We start from the raw sequence: 18,938 nt of genomic DNA, 5'->3' as shown, positions 1-18,938 counted from the left end.
TTTTTTTTTTTTTTGTAACGGAAGGACTTTGTTATGCTGAAAAAAAAATGTAAAGCTGATGTGGGAGATAATCTCTTTACTCTGTGAGTCCTGTGGCTTTTTCCAATTTAACATGTAAGACACGAGTAACTGGTTTGTTTGCAACCTCATTAATGACTGAGCAACTTTGATCGTCCAACAGCTGATCTGTGGCCCGACTCAACAACCTCTTTCTGTTTATTAATAAAACAAAGACAGAGTTTATTTGTTTTTTTCAATTTGCAAAAACTATTTCTAAAATTTCTTTGTTTGCACTTTCTAAACTGCCCCTTTTAAAGAACAATATGAACATACTGTACATATGTAGAACTCTTAAGATTACGAAAGATGGAACTGAGGAAACCATCTGGATGGAAGATGAAAAGTTTTTGTAAACTAAAAGTCCAGTTGAGACTGTATCAGCAGTTTCTGGGATGTATTAAAGATGATGTGTCGTGTTATAAATTCTGACATTTATTTGTTTCAGTCTTTATTGAAAATGCAGGTGTTTTGTCTTTTTCTAACATCTGTTCACAGAATGTAATTGACCTGTTGTTGGACATGTTGATGGCAATTTGAGTTCTGGTCTGACCTGGAATCAGAAGCAACTGAACAAACTGAACACACAGCGCATGAACAAGGTCGTTCATGGTGGAATCGTACAAGACTCCATTATATTAGGTGTTATGTATATGGTTCTAATGCTTTGGCCAGTCTATTAAAATGGACAATGTGCCGGCTGAGTACTGGAGCTGGGGTGGTCTACAAACCAATGGGGTGGTAAGACGATGAGCAGAAAAGGTTGTCAGTTGATGCAGACGCAGGGAAAACCGAGACCTAAAGTGTTTGAGGTGAACTCAAAGTTAACACGATGTGGTTTCCTGTGTTTCAATTCAACTTCAATTCAATTCAACTTTATTTATATAGCGCCAATTCAGAACAAAGTCATCTCAGGGCACTTTACAGAATAAAGTCAAGATTATAAAGATATATAAAGAGAACCCAACAATTCCCCCTGGAGCAAGCCATAGGCAACAGTGGAGAGGAAAAACTCCCTTTAACGGAAGAAACCTCCAGCAGAACCAGGCTCAGGGTGGACGGCCATCTGCCTCGACCGGTTGGGGTGAGTGGAAAGGGGAGAGAGAAAAGAACAGAGCAACAAAAAGCAATAACAAAACATCGGGCAGATTGGTAGGACCAGTAGCTGCACGCTGGAAGACACACAGCTTCAAAGCCGGGGGACACCTGCAGAAAGGGACAGAGAGAGGGGGACAGAGGAGGACAAAGACAACTACGGGAGAGAACACACAGAGTTAATGACATACAGTGGTGAGAATTGCGGGGTGAGAGGAGAGGAGAGATGGTCAAGAGGAGGAAAGGAGCTCAGTGCATTGGGGGGTGGGTCCCCCAGCAGTCTAAGCCTATGGCAGCATAACTATAACTAACTATATGCTTTATTAAAGAGGAAGGTTTTAAGCTTAGACTTAAAAGTAGAGAGGGTGTCTGCTTCCCGAATCTGAACTGGGAGCTGGTTCCACAAGAGAGGAGCTTGATAGCTAAAGGCTCTACCTCCCATTCTACTTTTGGAAATTCTGGGAACCACAAGTAGGCCTGCATTCTGGGATCGAAGTGGTCTACTGGGATGATATGTGCTATGAGGTCTTCTATATATGATGGAGCCTGACCATTCAGAGCTTTATATGTAAGAAGCAGGGTTTTAAATTCTATTCTACATTTAATGGGAAGCCAATGGAGAGAAGCTAGTGAAGGTGAAATATGATCTCTCTTGCTAGTTCCAGTCAGCACTCTTGCTGCAGCATTTTGGATTAATTGCAGGCTCTTTAGGGAGTTACTGGGGCATCCTGAAAGTAGGGAATTACAGTAGTCCAACCTAGAAGTAACAAATGCATGGACCAGTTTTTCGGCATCCCTTTGAGACAGGATGCTCCTAATTTTGGCAATGTTCCGTAGGTGGAAGAAGGCTGTTCTAGAGATTTGTTTTATATGTGACTTAAAGGACAGATCCTGATCAAAAATAACTCCAAGGTTCCTTGCAGTAGTACTGGAGGCCAGACTTATGCCATCTAGGGTAACAATATGGTTGGACATCATATCTCTGATATTTTTGGGCCCAAATACTATGACTTCAGTTTTGTCTGAGTTTAAAAGTAAAAAATTGTGGGACATCCAGGCCTTTATGTCTTGTAGGCATGCTTGAAGCTTTATTAACTGATTATTTTCATCTGGTTCCATAGATAAATATAGCTGGGTATCATCAGCATAACAGTGGAAATTTATGGAGTGTTTTCTAATAATGTTGCCTAAAGGAGACATATATAAAGTAAAAAGTATTGGTCCTAACACAGAGCCTTGTGGAACTCCATAGCTAACCTTTGTGTGCATGGAGGATTCATCATTAACATGAACAAATTGAAATCTATCAGACAGATAGGATTTAAACCAACCTAGTGCAGTTCCTGTAATGTAATGTGTTTCCCTCCTTGTTGTTGCCATTTTATTTTGTGCTGTTGCGTGACACTGTCTGGGTGTCACGTTCCTCCTATTTAGAAATGAATAACAACCTAATGTGATGAACTCTCCTCCACATTTAACCAACAGGATGATGTTCACACTAGAAACCATGTAAAGACTTTTGTTAGTCATAAGACCTGTATCCACATGTTTCTCCTGTTTGTCTGTGTTAAGACTTGAAGCTGCAGAATATGTTCGGGAATTGTTTTCTGTCTCTGTATATGTGCTCAGTCAGCACTGATGATGGAAATATTCCAGACCCCAAAGCCAAGTTCAGGGAAGTGAGTGGAGAACCAGACAAGCTTGGGCAATTTTGAAAGAATTGGCTCTAAAACCTCTCTGTACTATAGCATTATGGAGCCTTTCCAGATGTGAAAGCTGCCCACACCATAGGCAGTAATGCCCCCATACCACCAGAGATGCAGGCTGATAGCAAGCTGGATGGTCCCTCTCCTCTTTCATCACAAACTGATGCTCTGCTGCCTCCTGCTGGATGTATCTTGTCATCTCCAGTACTTTTGCTGGAAGAAGAACTCATGTTTTACTAGTATCAGTGTAGTAATACCACAGTGTTAGAATATTCTGTTTACTCCCTCTCTCTCTTCTGGAGTCTGGGATAAATAATAAACTGCAAAATGTACTTAAACGATAAAAAGTTAAAATTCTCCTTATGCAGAATAACTCACATCACAATAATGTTTATTGTATTATTAGACAGTAAATTTTAGTGTTGCAGCCGATAACAGTCTGCTTTGCACTGCAAAACACAAACAAATTGAAACAACTACTGCAAATATGAAAAACTGTTGAAGCTAAAAAGTAAAACTTTGAGAAAAACAACAACAGAGAAGCTGATGATGCTGACAGGCGAATGATTGCAGCTAATCAGCTAAACACTTATAGAGGAAATAAAGCAAATCTTAGTTTTATATAGCTGAAAATGTTCAATTCCAATTCAATTTATTTCAACTTTATTCATATAGCGCCAACTCAAAACACAGTCACCTCTAGGCACTTTACAGAATCAAGTCCAGACTGTTTAAAGTGTTTTAAATGTGCACAGACAAGGCAGCAGCACTGACAGAATCATGACATGGAGTGAAAAAACAGACAGAAAGGCAGTGAGATCCTCACAACATCACATTCTTTGTGTGTTAGCCTAAATAACTTAACAACCCACATGTCACATGCAACAGTCTGTTCATCACAAGAAAGACTCCAGACATCTGAAACCTACAAATTGGAATCAATAACCAATGTGTGTGTGCATATAGACAATTTAAGTATCATGTCATAACACACCTCATTTTAACTTATTTACCTGCAATAAAGTCTCCACAATTAATGTTGGCATAGGTCTATAGGTTGAGTGTTTTACTTGGTCTAGACCTTCTCGTTGTCTTAGCAGTTTGACAGTGGACAAAGGTGCTGCCAGTCAGATTTCATATGAAAATTCTTGGATGCTGTTTGCATGAATGTTAAGGAATTTAAAACGTTGAAACTTTTCACAGCCTCCAGCAGAATCTCTTGTTCTGTTGTCTGCAAATAATGGTCTCTATCGTTTCCCCATCTTTCCAGTGTGTCTTTCATCATTAGGACACACCCAATGAAAATGCATCTGACCGTGGGATCCAGTGTTGACTGATGTGCTCTAGTCAACAGCCACAATAGTCAGATGTTATTAGGTTTGGAAAAGTGACATAACCACATAACAGCCTGATCCAGTATTACAACATGAGCATGAGGTATTTGGTCCTGGATCACTTTCACACAAACACAGTCATATGTCATGTTTGTAATTAACTTTTTTACTTTCATGTGCAAACTTGTCTAACTAGTTTGGGGGGCAGAGTCAGTGATATGAACAAACCCCACAGGACACGTTAGTTGAATATTTAACCTGCTGTACGTCCCAGTGTCTCTGCTCACTCTGCAGGGATGATGGACATCTTAAAGGTCAAAGGTGAAACTACTTAAACCATCATCTGTTGCTAACTGAAGCTGCTCTGCTGCCTCCTGCTGGACTTTCTTATTGTTGTTCAGACTGTTTATTTCATGCTTTTAACCACTAATCAAAAAGCCAGTGTCCACTCATAAGAAGAAAGAGTGGAGCAACCAAATCCTTCTGTAGATTTATTCATCAAGCATTACAAACTGTGTGTTTGTACCAGATTAATTATTAATGTGGTACAAGCAAGAACCCCAGCAAAGAGGTCTGTGCTGATTTTAAATGACTATGATTGTTGGTAACAAGATACATGATTAGCTTTGACCATCCACTGCTTTTCCCTTTGCCTCTAGTGTCCACAGTGTTTTTTCAGACCCCCCAAAATAACCTCAGCCCCCCAAATTTCAAATGTCTAGAATCACTATTGATTATAAATTTCCATTGGGAGTAAAATATAAAGAAAGACACTCGATATATTATTTCTATAACTAATGTTGATAACAACTTATAAAACAGTCCCCACATGTAAAGGACCAGTACTTATTCATCACGATGGTCCAAAAGTGATCACCCCTCCTGGTAATAGTCACTGGATCACTTCACACACACACACACACCAATACACTGAAAAACAGTCCACACAGTGTGAATATATGTCATATGTTCTGTACATGAGCTTTAGTATCGTCAAGATGTTTACAAATGATTCTGAAAAGTCTATTGAATAAAAAGTAACAGTAACATCTCAGTCCAGGATTCAGATCAAACCTTTACTGGAGGTAAAGATGGAGGCTGCTGCTCTCTGTTTCTGTTTTCAAGCTTGAAAAACTTGAAAAACCAGTGGAAGCCGCTGAATCGCAACATGGATTCACTTTTCTTTCAATCATTCAAACCAATTACTGATTAAACCTGTTTCTTTTTTCTCCGTTGAGCTCACATGCAAAGTCTTAAGTCAAAATGTTGCAACCTCTACAGAGTCAATATTACTGTCTTATGACAAATAGAAACAGACATTTCTCTGCTTTAAGTTCAACAGCCGATAAAACGATTTGCCTGCACATTTGGTTTTCCAAACGGTGTCATCACCATTATGTGACTGTAGTTCCTGCTCACAGATCTTTAAAAAATTATTCTCTAGACCAAACAAGGGTATAAAGTCCAGTTTAATGATTTGATCATGTGCCCAGAGGAGTCTAGCTTTTTCTTTAGTCCAGTTAAATTAGGTTCAGTGAATCAGTTTTCACACTCTGATTGTTTTAATCCCAATTTGTTTCAACTAATTTATCAGCAGATTCAGTCAATCACAATTCGAGGTGAAATGAATGTAAGATGTGAATCTTTGCTTGTTAACTTAGTTTGTATGAAATTGCGTCATGTCATTGTTGGTACACACACGTGAGATTACAGAATTATGATATTCTGGACATTTGTGTTGAGTGAGTCACTGTCACGTGATCCACAAACACAAACACAAAGTCAGGTCAATGACAGGTCCGTCCTCATTAGCTTTTGGCCAGGAGCCCACTTCTGCAAAATGGCCTGAAAACCTGTTCACAAGATGGCAGATGTTTCAAATGTTTCAAATGGAGTAGAGTGTCTCTGTGGCTGCAGCCTGTGATCAGGTCAGCACACTTTTATGATTCCAACTGAAATTCAAAACATCCAGCAGCTTAAAGGAAACTTATAGCATGCACACAATCAGGAAGCTTAACACTACACTGCATTTAGTGTAGTGTGAAACAAACACACCTGTTAACATTTATACTCACTGGAATGTAAAATGATGATTCTTAAGCAAGTTTACCACGAGTGAAACGGTGAAGTTCTTTTTTGTCTCCAAGTTCTGATTATACAACAGCTGTGTGATAAAGTGTCCTGTCTCCATTAGAGGTCGATTTTCTTCCCCGATTGATGAACAAACACTGTAGACTGAATGTTTAGCATTGTTAGCGTGTGTGTTTAAATTTGTGCAAAGCCTCACCTTCGTGCCAACCAGCCAACCAATCTCCGTTTCCATAACCCTAAGGTTAACGGAAGCTCTCTAACTATTTCAATAACTTCTAAACACCTACATTTGAGCTTTTGGTTTTACTCCACTAGAATGCAAAAGGAAACATTAGCCCACTCAACTCAATATATGAGAGATTTGCTTTCTTTTTCCAAGAAACAAATGTTTTTTTTAAGGGGACATCAGTGTCGGACTGTCTTCCTGACACTGGCCATACATAAGTGTCAGGACTGCAAATGTTACCATCACACAGCATTTACATGCATTTGTATTTTTCTACCGAGACAACTGGTCTTCCAGAGATGAAGGATGGAGACATTTCTTTCATTCTCAAGAATGTCCCCATCAATGGCACTGGAAGCTGTGATTGTCCTACCGGGACTAGCAACATATTATATTGAGTTACAACAGTGAACATCTGTTTTAAAACAGAATTTGTCATTAATCTGTCTTCAGACATGTGTCGCAGCTTTTAAACTGATTGGTACTGTTGGAAATAAATGCGATCAAGTGAGTCTCAGAGAAACAACAACACATACCTCATCTGGACTTTGGTGAAGAAGGTACTGAGATATTATACTGTACTTGTGTACTTTTACCACACAGTAGAAATGCAGAAGTCTTGCAATGAAAATATAATCTAAATAAAACTATGTTCCCTGGAGGTAAAACAAGGACATTTGCGAAGGGCAGCTACAACAGACAAGTAGCAGTGTAAAGGCAGCAGGAGAAGCTGTTTGCGTCATTCACAAAATACATTACATCGGAACATAATCAATGTTTGCTACCAAAACGTAATCGAGCTTGCAGTTTAGTTTTCAGGTTTAGAGGTCAGGCTCCCTCATTGTTTGCTTTATGCAGATGATGTCGTTCTGCTCATTGAGACTCAACAGGACCTTCAGAGAATGTTTAATATCGTCCAAGATGTAAATGGTGACTGAAAATAAATGAAGATAAATGTATGCAGTTTAGAAAAAGGTGCAATACCATAGAGTGAGACTGGGTTTTATATTGCAGCAGTTCCTTTGTTATACTCAGACAGTTATGAACGCTTAGGTTTTCATGCTTAGGATTTCAAAGAGATGACATCCACCTTTGAAATCAATGGAAGGATCCTGTAGGCGTCTGCCAGGAACCTGTTCTAAATTAAATAAAGCTTTGGAAAGTGTAATACCTAGACTCCGTTGTTGAATTTGTGTCTCTGTCTAATCCTGGAATAAACTTCAGGGGGTGGGGCTTTTGAAGTAAAACTGAAAGTGATAAAGTGCAAATCGGGGCTATGTAGTGTTTCCTGGGGGGGGGGTAAAATGGCCCAATAGACTTTTTGGCTGTAGTGCATGTTCTTTAAAATCTTTTTATTTAAACGTTGTCAAGATAAATGGTTCAGAAGAAATGTACTAAACAAACCAAAACTGAGAACATACTGTGTTTTTAAGCAAACCATTTTTCCTGCGCATCTCCTCTCCAATAATTTAATCTTTTCCTTTCCAAATTTGAAGTATAAAGTCATGACCTCTACCTCATCAGACAAACCCATCCACTAAATGTTTTAGTTTCATTTGTCTTCATGTGTGTTTCGCATATTCAGTGAGTTTCTGTCTCTGTCTGATCAACCTGCTGTTGATCAGAGAGTGCGGAGCTTCTGAGTCTTCGTGTTTCCAGATAATTAACACACACACACACACACAGAGATGATGGACATGTCCTCTCTCCACATTGAAACAACCAACATGTCCTTCACACTGGGACCCACTAACTGTGTTAGTCATATGATCTGTATCAACATATGACTTTCTCCTGTTGGTTTGTGTTAAGACTTGGAGTGATTTCTATTGTTTAAAATTCTAGATAGACAGATGCAAATCTGCAAGCCTGGAGAGATTTGGGTCAATGTCCTCAATGATGACCCTCAGATTTGTGGCCAACTTAGTGGGGACAACCACTGCAGACCCAGTGTCGATGCTGATGTTGTGTTGAAGGTCTGGCTGCGAAGACTAGAATGTCGGTCTTGAAGAGGATGAGGATGTTTTTTTATCATCCTAGCAGAGATGTCAGAGAGACAGACAGAAATGTGTGATGAGACAGTGGAGTCATTGGGTGCAATGTGTCGTCAGCATAGCAGTGATAGAAAAAGCCATGTGAGTGGATGATAGAACCCAGGGATGTAGTACAGATGGAAAAAAGAAGAAGACCAAGAACTGACACCTGCAGCACACCGTTAGAGTTAGAGTTGATATGAGACTGGATCTATGGATTTATTATATATTGTAAAAGTATTCTGAAGCCAAATAATAACTAAGAGCCTGCATGAAACTGATGGACTCTGCCAAGGTCCCAGCAGGATAGAAGGCTGCACAACTGTCACAGCTGCCAGCCTTCTCTCTGCGGCCACAGCTCAGTTGGATGGAGCACGTGGCATTGAAATTGTTAACCCAGGTAAAAACCTTTAACTGTCCCACAGGACTCTGAGTTCAACAGACCTCCTAGCAGAGGTGAAGGTCAACAGGAAGATGCCGACTCAAGTAACCAGTCCTGTCTGTGCATTAAGTTGACGTTACTCACTGGGATCTTTCATGTACGTGTGAACAACTGCGGCAGAATAAAACATGCTCCTGTAACTCGACAAGGTTTAAAGTGAAAGTATGAAAGTCTCCATGTGCTGTTTTTGTTTTTCTCACTGTGTGCATCACATTTAGTTGTCTACTCTTCCCACGGGTCTGTCCGCCTGCCTGCACTCGACAAAGAATGTGAACAGGTTGATTTACTAATTTAATTCACACAACAAATGGAGCAAAACAGAAACAGCACCGGGAAAGTTGGGGATTTTCAAAGAAACAAAATCAGGACGTGTTGTTGAGTGAAGAGAAATCAAACGGCCGTGTGAATCTGTGATTCAGTTCTTCTTGTGCTTTGTTTGTATCCTCCAATAATTGTAGTCTTTCCTTCAGTTCGCTGTCTGGTGCTCAGTGGGTAAGGCAGTCGTCCACAGAGCACAGGGTCAGCGGTTGGACTCCCGGCCCCTCCTGTCAAGGTGAACGTGGGCAAGACACGAAGTTCAAAAACTCCCGGTGAGCACTTGGCATCACACCTACCACCATCAGTGTGTGAATGGGTGAATGAGAAGCAATATTGTGAAGCCCTTTGTTTAAAGGTGCTATATACAGCAAGCGGAGCATTTATCATCTTTACTAACGTGTGACCACACAGATGCTGTTGGTTGTTTCTTCTTTTCTCTCTTTAACATTCGACTCGCTGTACGTCTCTCTGTCAGTGCTCACTCTGCAGCGATGACGGACATCATATGTCACTGAGCTGCTTTTTCTCCAAATCTATCCATAGTTTTGAAGTGAAATAAAATTTAGATTTAATTTACATTTAAATTATTAGCAAACCTAAATAACATCACGCATGAGCATATACATGTACTTCATTTCAGTCTTTTGTACGGAACAAAGTGCATTAATAAAACATGTGGCGTAGTTCAGAAAACCTGATCACTTAGCTTTTAATTATAGAACCTATTAATATGGGAATGGAAAAAAAACTAGCCTGGGCCTGTCTGTGTCATTAGGACAAAATGAGGTTGGATGCCTTGTGGTTTTATGTGTTTCGTAATCTCTGCCACAACTCTGAATCCTGTATATCATCACATAAAACTGCAGCGGTTGCAGCAACGTACGCAAACCAACTTAATCATTTCAGAGTGCATCTACAAGTTGCCATTAGTTGTCCCCTTTTAAACTTGTCTTTTGTCAACAAGGAATTAACACAACACTGTGCCTGCATTTGTGTGTGTGTGTGTTACAGTTAGAACAGTTCATGTATCCTGCACAGGCAGCTTAGCAGACTCAGTATCTGAATCCCATGTAAACTGAGTCAGTGCAGTGAAAACATCTGCATCAGGCTGCAGCAAACAAAGTGAGAGTCCTGAAGTTCTCCACAGAACATCTCTCCCCTGGGAACATGTTTATGGGTTCATATTGAAGTGGACGTCTACGAGGGGAATACTCGTCTTAATTGTTCACAGACGTTTGTCGCCTGCTTCTGCATCTCAAATGGAAAATGAGGCAACTGACAGTTTAAATAAACCCAACCGGTTTGTAACCTTTCAACAACAGGGAAAGTACCTGCTGCTGCTGACACCTGACCCTGTTTCTAATAATTGACCTTGACAGATCAGGTGTGATTAGTAGCATTTAGGAATATTTCACCAGCATGTTTCCTTTTCAAGCAAAGACAATTGTGTAAATGAGTTAGTAGTTGACATGTTGCAGAGTTTGTTTTAATCTTACAGTCAGTCTTCATTCATGCAGGAGGTTTCTATTTAACATTTGCACTAAATTACACCTTTGTTTGTCTTATTTTGTCCTAAATTAACTCTTTAACATTGTCAATTCTTTCCGTTGAGTTTCTCCACTTTCACATTCTCCTTCACACTTTTTGTTTCCATTCAGGAGCTGAATGTGTGTATCACCAGAAATCACATGACTGGAGCAGCTCATTGAAGATCAGTTTTCAGGTGTAATGCACAGTGTGGGCGGGTCCACCTCACCTTGAATGAAAGAGCGTCTCCTCTCATAGTTAGTGGACATGAAACCATGGCTGTGTTAACGTCTCCATCATTTGTGGCTCTTTTCACATGTTTGTGGATCCTTGTCCAGACTGAAGGTAAGGACTGTTTGACGACATGTGTGTAATGTGGGCTACAACTAGATCATTCTGTAGCAAGTGTCATCACTGGCTGGATTTATGTTCAGACACCTTTAATTTTAATGAATGAACCAGTTCATTATCAGCTGACCACAATCTTTGTCTGCTCTTAACCAAGAGCTGCTGAACAACCTTAAAGAAGTTTAATATTTGCTGCAATAACTAAACAAGTGTGTTTGTGAACATTTCCCTGCAAACATGTGCAACATTTTCAAATTACATGAACAGAAACATCATCCAGTCAAACAGTGCTGCAAATCTGCAGTTTTCTTGTGTGTGTATTATGACACACACAAGAAAACTGCAGATTTGAGTTCCCTTCTCTGTAGCTCAGACTTTGACAGAAGGACACTCACGCACACATAAATCGTAGCTTCAGATGTCAGAACAAAGATGTATAATGTGAAAAAAATGACAGACTTTAATGTGCTTACAGAGCAGAGCAGCTGATGTCTCTGTCTGTTGTAAAAGAAACAGTTTGATGGGACATTTCTCTGTCAGTGGCCTCACACTGAGTCCAGACAAATACCGTCTCTGTCTGTTCTGCACTAATAAACCAGACCAGAAACTAGACCAGAAATAGATCATGGAATCAAAAATTATTCTTAATTTTTAAAAATGTAAAGACTCAACATATATTGTAATGAGCAGCAGTTAGTACTGAGGTCAAACAGGATATTTAATTTCTGCTTCTCCTTCAGTGTCAAGGCTCCAGAAGATGCTTCAGCACAAACAATCTTTTTATGTGCATCACATTTTCAGGATCAAAGGATGAAATCATTCTCCTACAACAACGTCCTCATCATAACCTCAGTGTTTAGTTACAGCACAACATTAACCTCAGTTCAGAGCTCATCAACTGTTTTACTGATGTTTACTTTGTGTTTTGATCTGGATTTTATGGTTTTTGCTCAGACCAACAACAGATCACAGTGAAGACTGGAGATGATGTTACTCTTCAGTGTCTGGATCACAGAGGTGGAGAGATTAAAGTGTTAGTGTGGTCAAGACAGGATCTGAAAAAAGACGTCTTTTCTTGGAAACATGGGAAGATATCTGATGACAACCAGCATCCATCTTTTAAGAACTGAGTGGAGCTGAGAGATCCAGAGATGAAGGACGGAAACGTTTCTTTGATTCTGAAGAACGTCACCATCAAAGACACTGGAACATATGAGTGTTATGTTAAAAACAACACCACAAACAAACCACCTCAGCTCATCACTAACGTCACCTTGACAGTTACAGATTCAGGTGTGTGTGTGTGTGTGTGTGTGTGTGTGGATCAGAGGTGAAGCTGCTTCCTGGTTGTTGATGTGAGAGTGAACCATCACAGATCAGATGTTTGAGTTTTTATTAAAGATGTTGCTGATGAGACTTTGTAGCAAACAGCTGCTATGAGTGATGGGATCAAAGTGCAGTAGATAATGTCTGACAGGAGTTTGAAGAGGAAATGGATTCATCACCTACCTGACACCTCACACCTCATTCTGTTTTTACAGGTGCTGATGAGCGTGGAGGAGACAAGGATGGAGGAGAAAAGGATAGAGGAGACAAGGATGGAAGAGACAAGGATGTTGCACTGCTCGTGTGTCTGTCAGTTGTTGTTGCTGTTGCTGTTGGTTTTCTGGTCTATAGAAAACGTAAAAAACTGCCAGAACAGAGTTTTTACAATCTTCCTGTTGTTGAAACATCTGAACTACAGCTGCTGTAAAGTGTCTCTCAGCTGTTTTCTCCTGAATCTGTCAGAGACCTGCTGCTGTTTCCAGTTGAACATGTAGAAACCAGCAGACCTGAACCAACAGGACTGGACAGAACCTCAGACAGACATGCTGCCTGTTGATTGATGGTCCTCTGAGAACTGCTGACATATCAATAATGTCTTTAGCCTAATGTCTTCTTACTTACCTCAGTCCTCTTCTTTATGTTAAAGACTCTGCTGCTAAACCAGAACATGTATCCTTCCTGTTTGTACCATGTGTGACTGTACCATGCATTTACTGAAAATCATATTTATTGAATATTAAATGTCGTTATTCTTGGCTGATTTGGGAATAAAACTGTATAATGTGTGAATCAGGTGAAAACAGGTGTTTGTTTTTCATCCTCTAATAAAATGTAAATAAATCTTTACAAACATGTACGAATCAATGTACCAGTTTAACATGATTGAATAAAAAATTATAAAAACTAACATTTATGAAACTCTAAAGAGTCATTATAATAGAGCCAGAAGGCTGTGTCTTTTTTATTATAGCTATCACAAAAAGCTGCAGCTGTTGCAGCAACTTACACAAACCAAGAGACTTTATCATTTCAGAGGTGCATCTACATGTTGATGCTTGAAATGATGTGGGAGGATTTTTTTTACCTGCAGACTGACTTTTAAATGAATTGTTACTAACATAAATCTTGTTGAAATCTAGTCAATAAATGAAAGACGAAGAAGACGTTTGAGGTCAAATCTCCTTTATTACAGAATCAGAACATGAGTGTGATCTTCAAAAGACAAATAAGTAAAGAAATACTTACAGTTCAGGACATTGGTCTTTACAGCATGTGACCATCTTTACTACGTCTCCCCGTCTTCAGCCTCTGACACTGACTGCTGCAGTCGTCTGGTCTCTAACTGAGGGGGGACTTGGTAACAATATGGTCGACAACAACACGAGTATTGTATTTAGAATAGTGTTATTAGGATTTACTACAAGTTACTATTCACATCCAAATATGAAGGAGAGAACTAAGGTTCAGGATGAACAGAAATATGTAAAAATGCAGGAGGGTTAAAATCAGGTGTGGCAAAGGAATGTTTTTCCCTCATAGTTGCCACTGTGTGAACCAGTTGTGGTGAAGAAGCAGCCTCTGTCCTCTGTCCTCTGTCCTCTGTGTAATGTATGTTTGCTGACCCAGACTCAGTATCTGAATCCTGAGTCAGTGCAGTGACAACATCAGGCTGCAGCAAACAAAGTGAAATTCCTGAAATTCTCCACAGCATGTCTCTGCCCTGGGGACATTTGTGAGTTTATACTGAAGTGGAAAAAACCCTGACAGTCTTTATGACTGCGGGGGCGAAACCTGCTGGTGAAGTAGCCTCGTCTCAGTAATTCCTGCTGCTTGTTCACAGACGTTTGTTGCATGTTTCTGTGTCTCAAATGGAAAATGAGGCAACTGACAGTTTAAATAAACCCAACCGGTTTGTAACCTTTCAACAACAGGGAAAGTACCTGCTGCTGCTGACTCCTGACCCTGTTTCTAATAATTGACCTTGACAGATCAGGTGTGATTAGTAACATTTAGGAATATTTCACCAGCATGTTTCCTTTTCAAGCAAAGACAATTGTGTAAATGAGTTAGTAGTTGACATGTTGCAGAGTTTGTTTTAATCTTACAGTCAGTCTTCATTCATGCAGGAGGTTTCTATTGAACATTTGCACTAAATTACACCTTTGTTTGTCTTATTTTGTCCTAAATTAACTCTTTAACATTGTCAATTCTTTCAGTTGAGTTTCTCCACTTTCACATTCTCCTTCACACTTTTTGTTTCCATTCAGGAGCTGAATGTGTGTATCACCAGAAATCACATGACTGGAGCAGCTCATTGAAGATCAGTTTTCAGGTGTAATGCACAGTGTGGGCGGGTCCACCTCACCTTGAATGAAAGAGCGTCTCCTCTCATAGTTAGTGGACATGAAACCATGGCTGTGTTAACGTGTCCATCATTTGTGGCTCTTTTCACATGTTTGTGGATCCTTGTCCAGACTGAAGGTAAGGACTGTTTGACGACATGTGTGTAATGTGGGCTACAACTAGATCATTCTGTAGCAAGTGTCATCACTGGCTGGATTTATGTTCAGACACCTTTAATTTTAATGAATGAACCAGTTCATTATCAGCTGACCACAATCTTTGTCTGCTCTTAACCAAGAGCTGCTGAACAACCTTAAAGAAGTTTAATATTTGCTGCAATAACTAAACAAGTGTGTTTGTGAACATTTCACTGCAAACATGTGCAACATTTTCAAATTACATGAACAGAAACATCATCCAGTCAAACAGTGCTGCATCAGTTAAAGCTGGGTCTGTTCCTGGAAATGAAAACTTTACTTCAGTGATAAATGTGGTCAACACAACAAACCTGTTTCTCTGTGTCGCTATAGTTCAGCAGCTAAACAAACTCCATCCTCCAACACAATCAAACAGTGGAATCGACTCCTCTCTGAACATTATCATGAAGGAGGATTTACTGCAGCACTGATGGATCAAGTGATCTGTTTCATCTAAGTGTACTAAAGTTCATGGGGAGCAGAGAAATTAATTAGAAATCGAGCAGCAGCAATGTGAAATAACATAAAAGTAATTATTTAACTGTAATTAACTTGTTTAATATGACACAGTAACCTATAATTTAGGACTGAATTAAAACATTTACTAAAGAAAATTGCAGATTTGAGCTCCTTTCTCTGTAGCTCAGACTTTGACAGAGGGACACTTCATGTAAATTATTCCATTGCAAATATAAACTGATCAGCCCAAACATTTCTATCATGCTGGTTTAGGGACAATTCAACACATACACCTGTGTTTATCTGATGTCAGAGAGAAACTGGATCCAGTTGGACAAGAAGAACAATAATAAGAATAATGAGCATTTTTGGATTCAGACAAAACAAAGCCTTCAGCCATCCAACACACCCACACACATACAAATGAATCTTATCCTCAGATGTCAGAACAAAGATGTATAATGTGAAAAAATGATGTTAATGTGGTTACAGAGCAGAGCAGCTGTTGTCTCTGTGTGTTGTAGAAGACACAGATGATCTAATAAAAAATTATTCTTAATTTTTAAAAATGTAAAGACTCAACATATATTGTAATGAGCAGCAGTTAGTACTGAGGTAAAACAGGATATTTAATTTCTGTTGTCTGTGTCAATCTTTTTATGTGCATCACATGTTCAGGATCAAAGGATGAAATCATTCTCCTACAACAACGTCCTCATCATAACCTCAGTGTTTAGTTACAGCACAACATTAACCTCAGTTCAGAGCTCATCAACTGTTTTACTGATGTTTACTTTGTGTTTTGATCTGCTTTTTATGTTTTTTGTTCAGACCAACAACAGATTACAGTGAAGACTGGAGATGATGTTACTCTTCAGTGTCTGGATCACAGAGGTGGAGACATCGAACTGTTATTGTGGTTAAGACAGGACCCGAAAGAAGACATCTTTGTTTGGAAACATGGGAAGATGTTTGAAAACCCCCAGCATCCATCTTTTAAGAACCGAGTGGAGCTGAGAGATCCAGAGATGAAGGACGGAAACGTTTCTGTGATTCTGAGGAACAGCAGCATCAATGATATTGGAACATATGAGTGTCGTGTTAAAAACAGCAACAAAACCACACCACCTCAATTAATCACCACCATCACCCTGACAGTCACAGACTCAGGTGAGTGTGTGTGTGTGCAGTGTGTGTGTGTGTGTGTGTTGAACAGAGTTGTAAACAGCTGCTATGAGTGATGGGATCAAAGTGTAATAGATAATGTTTGACACCTCACATCTCATTCTCTTCTTACAGGACCTGAAGCTGGACGCAGTGAAGGTGGAGGAGACAAGGATGGAAGAAACAAGGATGTTGCACTTCTCATGTGTCTGTCAGTTGTTGTTGCTGTTGTTGTTGCTGTTGGTTTTCTGATCTATAGAAAACGTAAAAGACTGTCAGAACAGAGTTTTTACAATCTTCCTGTTGTTGAAACATCTGAACTACAGCTGCTGTAAAGTGTCTCTCAGCTGTTTTCTCCTGCTGCTGTTTCCAGTTGAACATGTAGAAACCAGCAGACCTGAACAAACAGGACTGGACAGAACCTCAGACAGACATGCTGCCTGTTGATTGATGGTCCTCCTAGAACTGCTGACATATCAATAATGTCTCTAGCCTAATGTCTTCTTACTTACCTCAGTCCTCTTCTTTATGTTAAAGACTCTGCTGCTAAACCAGAACATGTATCCTTCCTGTTTGTACCATGTGTGACTGTACCATGCATTTACTGAAAATCATATTTATTGAATATTAAATGTCGTTATTCTTGGCTGATTTGGGAATAAAACTGTATAATGTGTGAATCTATTGAAAACATCCTCTAAACACATGTAAATAAAATAACTCTTTACAAATCATGTAGCAGTTTAACCTGATTCAATAAATCACGTGTTTGAAACAAACCAGCAGTGACTTAATGAACTAAAACCACCAGAGCTGTTTTAGACCCCATAGGGGGTCACCTAGAGCACCACCTGTTGGAAATTAGATTTTTATAATCATTTGCTATGTTGAAGGAAGTGACTTTAGTATCACATACTTTGTGCATTTTCTTTCTAAATCCATCAATAATCAACATCAATGATCTGGTCGATCAGTTTAATCGGTCAGTTGCTTAGTGATCAATTATTGATCTGATCTGATTCTGGGTCAGAGAGTGATGATGGATGGTGACAGGAGGCTGTTTGGCATCTTCTTGACAGCAGAGTTGAAGGGTATGTGTGTGTGTTATAGGTGAGTTCTTCATGAAGATTTGTGAAGTTGAGCTGTGTGTTTTATCCTCCGGGGGAACTTATCTGGACACATCAGCTTCAGATGGTTCAGGCCAAGCTGCTCCTGAGGGAAATATTTAGATGGTCTATGACTTTCTCTTCCAACTGCGAAGGATTTTTTACACACATCAGCCCAACTTTCAGCGGACACACGTTTGCCCTGCACTTCATTTTAAATCAAGTTCATTTAACAGAAGCTAAAACAGGTCGAACGAGTACTTCACAAAAAGCACAAATGGTGCAGAACAACTTTTTCTCTCCTCTCTTGTTGGTCCTTCTCTGCTGTATGATACTTAAATAAACAATTGTGTTGAGCCTCAGCCCGGTTTTATAGATCCAACAAAATAGCAAGAAGGAATTTGTGGAGAAGCGGAGGCTGATCTTCTACATTTAAACACAGGATGTCTGACAAACCACGTTTAACAGTTTGTGTAACGTCCTTACAATGTTGTTTTTTTCCTGCAAATGTGCTCAGTTCAAACCTGTGTGATTTGCTTTGTGGCTTTTATTTTTATAATTTCCTGTACGACGGAAGTGTTTTATTTTGAAAGGACAGCCAACACGTAATAAAAGCGAAACTTAACAACGATAGAAGATGGTAAAAGGTAACAGACGGAGAAATAAAACGAGACTAAAGACAGTAAGGAGACGGTTACGGACAGGTGATTCTGACACTGAGGTGAAAACACTGCTCTGCATTGATGTACAGCACCTGTGTGTGGTTAATGCTGAGTGTGCACTTTAATACAAAACCATGTCTCATTCTTCCATCTGATCAGCTTAATCATACTTTAACAACAATGTCAGAAGAGAAATCCACAACTACCTGAATAATGATTCACTCTGCTCTAATCAGTCGTCATCGTTCAGTTACAGTCTTCAAGTCAAAGTCAGAACCACAGTGGTTTTCACAGAGAGAGAAAACGGGAAATAACATGAGCAGAGAAACAGACAGAAACTAAACAGGCAGATCTGACCACATCAAGAACAATTCCCACCAAATAAAATGCTGCTGACACTGACTGGAACAGATGGAACCAGCAGGAAAAGAAACATGAAGGAAACACTGGATCTACTGTGCAGGTTTGAACTGAGCTCAGCAGCACAGTGACACCTGGTGGATT

At 39.6% G+C, this 18,938-nt stretch overlaps 2 protein-coding genes across 3 annotated transcripts in view; one reads left to right on the top strand and one right to left on the bottom strand.

Annotated features, from left to right (window-relative positions):
• Nucleotides 1-18,938, bottom strand: part of LOC137137812 (low affinity immunoglobulin gamma Fc region receptor II-like) — a 100,298-nt gene that overhangs the window by 36,107 nt on the left and 45,253 nt on the right. The window lies entirely within an intron of this gene.
• Nucleotides 11,078-17,445, top strand: LOC137137857 (coxsackievirus and adenovirus receptor homolog). Of its 2 annotated transcripts, none has more exons than XM_067524640.1 (3): nt 11,078-11,174; nt 16,334-16,672; nt 16,802-17,445. In XM_067524640.1, the coding sequence occupies exons 1-3, from the start codon at nt 11,105-11,107 to the stop codon at nt 16,999-17,001; spliced, it is 609 nt and encodes a 202-aa protein (XP_067380741.1). In that variant the 5' UTR covers nt 11,078-11,104; the 3' UTR covers nt 17,002-17,445. The 2 variants fall into 2 exon arrangements, with proteins under 2 accessions (XP_067380741.1, XP_067380740.1); XM_067524639.1 differs by lacking the exon at nt 11,078-11,174 and adding an exon at nt 14,839-14,984.

Source organism: Channa argus, chromosome 12 (genome assembly GCF_033026475.1).
Source record: "Channa argus isolate prfri chromosome 12, Channa argus male v1.0, whole genome shotgun sequence".
Classification (NCBI taxonomy): domain Eukaryota; kingdom Metazoa; phylum Chordata; class Actinopteri; order Anabantiformes; family Channidae; genus Channa; species Channa argus.
This window is presented reverse-complemented; position numbering and strand designations above follow the sequence as displayed.